The sequence below is a fragment of the Parus major genome, chromosome Z (assembly GCF_001522545.3).
Source record: "Parus major isolate Abel chromosome Z, Parus_major1.1, whole genome shotgun sequence".
NCBI lineage: Eukaryota > Metazoa > Chordata > Aves > Passeriformes > Paridae > Parus > Parus major.
This window is the reverse complement of record NC_031799.1, coordinates 37179761-37185104: the sequence shown is the minus strand read 5'-3', so window position 1 is coordinate 37185104 and position 5344 is coordinate 37179761. Positions and strand designations below refer to the sequence as shown.

Sequence of the window (5344 nt, the reverse complement as noted above, 5' to 3'; positions counted from 1 at the left end):
AAACTAGGTAAGTGGAGGTAGGGTTTCTAAACACGGATTTTGCAGGTTTAAAAACTGAGCTTTCACACGAGAATAGGAAAAGCTATACCGAAGGAGAAACACAAGCAGCTTGTAAAACTGATGACAATGGAGCAAGCCCTTATGAATGCTTCTCAACCCATCAATCATACTGACTCCCAGCCACGCCACACCACCATTCCAACAGTCTACGCACTTTGAGACAGACATGATTCCACACCACATGGGATTCCAAAATCCCCAAGTTTCTGGAAAATAGATTTTGTCCCGATTTTTGTGACAGATGGAATTGATAGTCTGGGGATGAAAAAAAGCGCCAGTTTTGACAGGCAACAGATACCGATGCCCCTTGTGGTTGGAGACGATGTTGCTCTGGAATTAAGGTAGCACTGACATGAAAGGCAATGGACAAATGCACGACTACTTACTTCGTTGTGCTCTTCTCCTTGTGCCTTAATATTTTTGTTTCTATTTCCTTATAAATTGAAAGTGTAACAAGAAGGCAGATCTTCAGCAAGGGATTTTGAATTAAATTAAAACTCTAAACACATTTTTAAAAACATTTTACAAGTTGGCAGATCAAGTATCAAAGTATCAAAGAACTATACCGGTATCTACTGCCAACAGGCACCCTCGTAAGTCAGTGTCTCAAAACCGTGCACAAAAATTGCAGGTGAGAAGCTGAGTTGAATGACCTTAAAATCGGTGGGGTATGCGGCAAGTGGAAAGCTGTATTACTGAAAGTACAGCAAAGGAGTACATGGTCGCACTACACCACTAGTAGTTAGCTTTGCTCTCCCGGAGAGTACCAGCACACTGAAACCAGGACCTCCGTTTCTATTTCAGAAAGGACAAAGTCGGTCCCATTTTGAGCCTAATCTTCCCTACCGTTCTGGTAGCAGCTCTGCCCTCACTTGAATCACTGGGAAGTTTGGGTACACGCGTCACTCGAGCTAGAGAACTCGTTTTCCCCCTCCTTGTCGCAGGGATCAGGAGCAGCGAGGGTACCATGCCTGGAAGCCCGGCGCGGCCGCCGCCCGGCTCCGTCCCCGCGCGGCTGTTCCCGCAGCGCCTCTCGCCCGGCCGCCGCGCCGCCTTAACGGGAGGAGGGGCTCCTCGGGGGGCTGTCACTCTCCTTAAGCCTTTCCTTTCAAGCTTTGAATGTGAGCTGCCCTCCAGCCCCCCTCTCTCCTTCCCTCCCTCCAGCACATCGTAAAGAGAAGGAGGGGGAAAAGAAAAAAAAAAAAAAAAAAAAAAAAAAGAAAAAAAAAGGCTTCAACAACAGGCTGGGCCAATGGCAAGTGGCGAGGCAGGGAAAGGGGGCCGAGCGAAGGGAGAAAAAGTGGAGAAAGGGAGAAAGAGAGCGAGAAAGCGCAGGCTGGGGGGGTTGTGTAAAAGAAGAAGCGTTGCTAATTTTTTTTGTTTGTTTGCTTTTCCATGCATGCATAATGAAGCCTAATCAGAGCACGTTGCTGCTGCTCGGAGGGCACTTTTGTATTTAAAGCCTTGCAGAGAAAAAAAGATCCACAGACGGATCCACAGAGCAGCTTGCAAGGCTTGTTGACAACAGAAGCAGCATCAGTCGTCCAGAGAGAAAGAGACCGCGAAGGCTGCTTCTTCTCCTTTCCCCGTGCACTCGTCTTGGTAGCGGGGAAAGACATTTCTTCTCCGCGCCACCCGAAAGCGTGATGCGTACCGAGAGGGAGTCAGCGGAGCCGGGACTGTGAACGGGATCGGAGCGGCTGGCATGTGCAGAGATGCTGCGAGCGGAGAGTTAAAAGCTCCCGAGAAGGCAGCAGCAGCAGCAGCTGGGCATTTATTTTGTGGGGAAAGAAAAGAAGAAAAAAGAAGAGAGAGAGAGAGAGAGAGAGACGGAACTGCATGAAGAGCAGTACAGCACCATGAGCTCTCCCGGCGCAGCCTGCGATTCCCCGAGCGCACTACGGATCCACTGTCGTCCGAGCCCCTGTTTGCACTGACTGCCCGCACCTCTCCAGGCGCCTTCGCCGCCGCCTCGCCGAGCCCGGAGCAGCGGCTGGGGGACTCGGGAAGGCCCCCGGGCGCCTGCTTCGTACCGCGGCCCCGCCGACTTCAGCTCCCGGGGGCTGGAGAGCCCCTGGCCCGGCGCGCATGGATTGATGCGAGGAGACCTCATGCACACGGCCGGCGGGAGTTTTGGAAACTTTTACACGGGCGGCAGCTCCTTCTCCTCCTCGTCCTCCTCGTCTACCGGCGCCTCTTCCCAGCTCGCCCGCGGCTGCAGCCACTACCCCCGTCGGCGATGGTGGCCCGCTCGCCCGCTCGGCACGGAGGCGGCGGCCGGCGCTGGCCGCGGGCGGCCGCCTGGCTGTGGTTGGCGGCGGCGCTGGGCGCCGTGTGGCCGCCTCGGGGCTCTCTGGTGCAGGGCCGGCGGCTGATCTGCTGGCAGGCGGTGCTGCAGTGTCAGGGGGAGCCCGAGTGCAGCTACGCGTACAACCAGTACGCCGAGGCGTGCGCCCCGGTGCTCCTGCAGCAGCAGCCGCCGGCGGCGGGCGGCGGGGACGGCCAGGCGGGCGCTGGAGGCGCGGCCGCCTCGTCCAAGCGGCGGTGCCCCAGCCACTGCATCGCGGCGCTCATCCAGCTGAACCACACCCGGCGTGGCCCGGCGCTGGAGGACTGCGACTGCGCGCAGGACGAGAACTGCCGCGCCACCAAGCGCGCCATCGAGCCCTGCCTGCCCCGCACCAGCAGCCCCGCGGGCGGCGGCCCCGGCCCCGGCGGCCCCGGCGTCATGGGCTGCACGGAGGCGCGGCGGCGCTGCGACTGGGACAGCCGCTGCAGCCTGGCGCTGAACCGCTACATGACCTACTGCGGGAAGCTGTTCAACGGGTTGCGCTGCACGCCCGAGTGCCGCGCCGTCATCGAGGACATGCTGGCCGTGCCCAAGGCCGTGCTGCTCAACGACTGCGTCTGCGACGGGCTGGAGCGGCCCATCTGCGAGTCGGTCAAGGAGAACATGGCCCGCCTCTGCTTCGGCGCCGACATGGGCGGCAACGGTGCGGGCAGCAGCGGCGGCTCGGACGGCGGCCTGGAGGAGTACTACTACGAGGACTACGAGGAGGAGCCGAGCCAGAAGGGGAGGGACGACGCGGAGGACAATGCGGGCGCCGAGCCCGGCTTCCCTGTGCAGGCAGATAACGCCGGCCGGCCCGCCGGGGCGGTCGGGGCGCTGCTCGCCTCCATCTTGGTGCCGCTGCTGCCGCGGCTCTAGCATCCCCTCCCTTCCCGCACCTCTCCGTGCCTGCTTCCCATCACTCTCCGTGCCTGCTTCCCATCATTGCCTCCTTCCATCACTGCCTCCCGCCCCATCCCTTTCCCCTTTGCCGGGCCGTGCAGGGCCGGGCCAGGCCCCCCGCGCCGAGCCGCCGCGGGCCTCTAGTCGAGCCCTCCCGCGGCGGCCGGGGATCCGGCCGGCGGGGCCCCTCGGCGCGGAGCGGCTTTAGACGCTCTGGCCGCGGTTTCCCCGACCCATCGCCCTGGCTCCCCGTCCCTTCGCGTCTCCCCCTGTGCCTCCGCTGCTGCCTGCAGCCTCCAGCCGACCCCTTCCCCCGTCCCGGCGCTGCGAGCCGGCCGCTGGAGCGGTGGCCGGAGCGCAGGGGCCGCTCGTGTTTCGGGTGTTGGTCTCGAGTGTGCACTATGCAATTGCTGCCACCCTGCCTTCGTGTTACCAGCGAGCGGAGCGGCTGACAGAGACTGCGAGCGAGGCCGCCAGCCGCCCCTCGGGACAAACCGGGAGTCGTGGCATGCTGGTTCTGGGGGTCTTTTAAGAGTTTTGACATGAAGGTTAGTAAGAGGTGAGCAACCCAAACTTGCTGCCAAAGCGTTGCCGTACTAGTTAGTCAGCAACTTATCATTAGCCGCATCTCGCTCGTCCTGATGCAGTTGTGCCTGAAAGGGGCTTTCGCCGCATCTGCTATTAAATTTAGGGAAATAGCAGACTGAATACATTCGGTGGTTTACAGCACTCTGTCTTGCACACCCATATTCCCTGTAACAAAAGCGTGCCAGCAGCCGTCTCTTACTCTGTAACCTAGCGACATTAAAAAAAAAAAAAAAAAAATTGTTTCTGAGTTGTTGGCTATACTGAACAATGCAACTTTTGTTTTAAAAGAGCTCTGCACTGCCATCTTTGAAAGACACTTTTAAACTCGAGAACATGTATGTACAAATATCCTGAAAAGTTTTATTGCCTCGTCGTATCAGGGTGCTGACCTCTGGTAAATCTTATATAAAAAAAAAAAAAGTATTTAAAACTGGGATTTGTTACCAGTCGCTCTTCATTGTATATAGAATTTTATAAATTGTATGCTTTGGGGATAATTTATTTAAAAAAAATAATAAAAAGTTTTAATTTCATGTCCTATTTGCCAGGTAGCTGCATTTGCTATTAGTTTCTGGAAAGGTACAGATTTCACTTTATGTTTAAAGGGATACCAGCAACAGTGATTAAGTGAAGTATTGTCTAGACCATCAAATGTACAGTGTATTTTACAGATTGAAAGTTAACTTTCTTATTTGGAGAGACTTTATGAACGTTTTAGAATTGTGTAAACGCATTTCTGAGCTGCCTTAATCATTGTATTTTTTATAGAAGGCGTAAAAAAGGCCTGTCCTTTAAATATGTATGGCTTTTTTGTATTTTCTGAACGTGTAAATTAGTTAAGAAAGAGCTTTAAATAATGGATGCAGTGAAATTGTCTTCCAGGGACACTTGAACTCTCAGCACCCTAGATGAGGGGGTGGGGGAAGAGAGGCGGGGATCAAACCACAGAATAACAAACCAAAAAACAGTGGAAAAAAAAAAATAAAAAAAAAAATAAACGAAATCTGTGTCTGCCTGTAATGCTTCACATAGATGTAAATGACTGCTATTCTTACTTTAATGGATAATTACATGCAAGAAGTAAATACAGCTTTGAAAGTACTTCTTTAAATGAGTGGTTGATTTTATAATGCGTTGGCATGGTAACTTGCCAGTGCCAGAAGAGACTACAGCAATTCAAGGACACTTGCTCCTGTATATATACGTGCAGAATTACTAGTGCACCGGGCTTCCTTCGTGCCGGCTCGGCGCTCTCGCTGTCGCTTGCAGAAGTGCTCCTAGGCGTGCAAACAAGCGGTGAGAAAAGCATCTCACCGCACAGAGGCGGCCGGCGTTTCCAGCGAGGCGTCGCTTCGCGCGGGCAGGGGCGCACGCATCAAGGCAGCTGCAACAAAACCCAAAGTTTGCTATTCAGCCTGCCTTCTCCCACAACGAAGAATGCAAAAGTAAACACGCTGAAGGGAT

General features: G+C 54.9%; 1 protein-coding gene across 1 annotated transcript; it reads left to right on the top strand.

The window, feature by feature from the left end:
- Nucleotides 1-917: 917 nt before the first annotated feature.
- On the top strand, nt 918-4883 carry GAS1 (growth arrest specific 1). Its single transcript, XM_015615554.3, has one exon. The coding sequence runs from the start codon at nt 2300-2302 to the stop codon at nt 3266-3268; it is 969 nt and encodes a 322-aa protein (XP_015471040.1). The 5' UTR covers nt 918-2299; the 3' UTR covers nt 3269-4883.
- The last annotated feature ends 461 nt before the right edge of the window (nt 4884-5344 follow it).

Coding starts and splice junctions, on each gene's coding strand:
- GAS1 (XM_015615554.3), top strand. CDS start 2,300: ATGGTGGCCCGCTCGCCCGCTCGGCACGGAGGCGGCGGCCGGCGCTGG.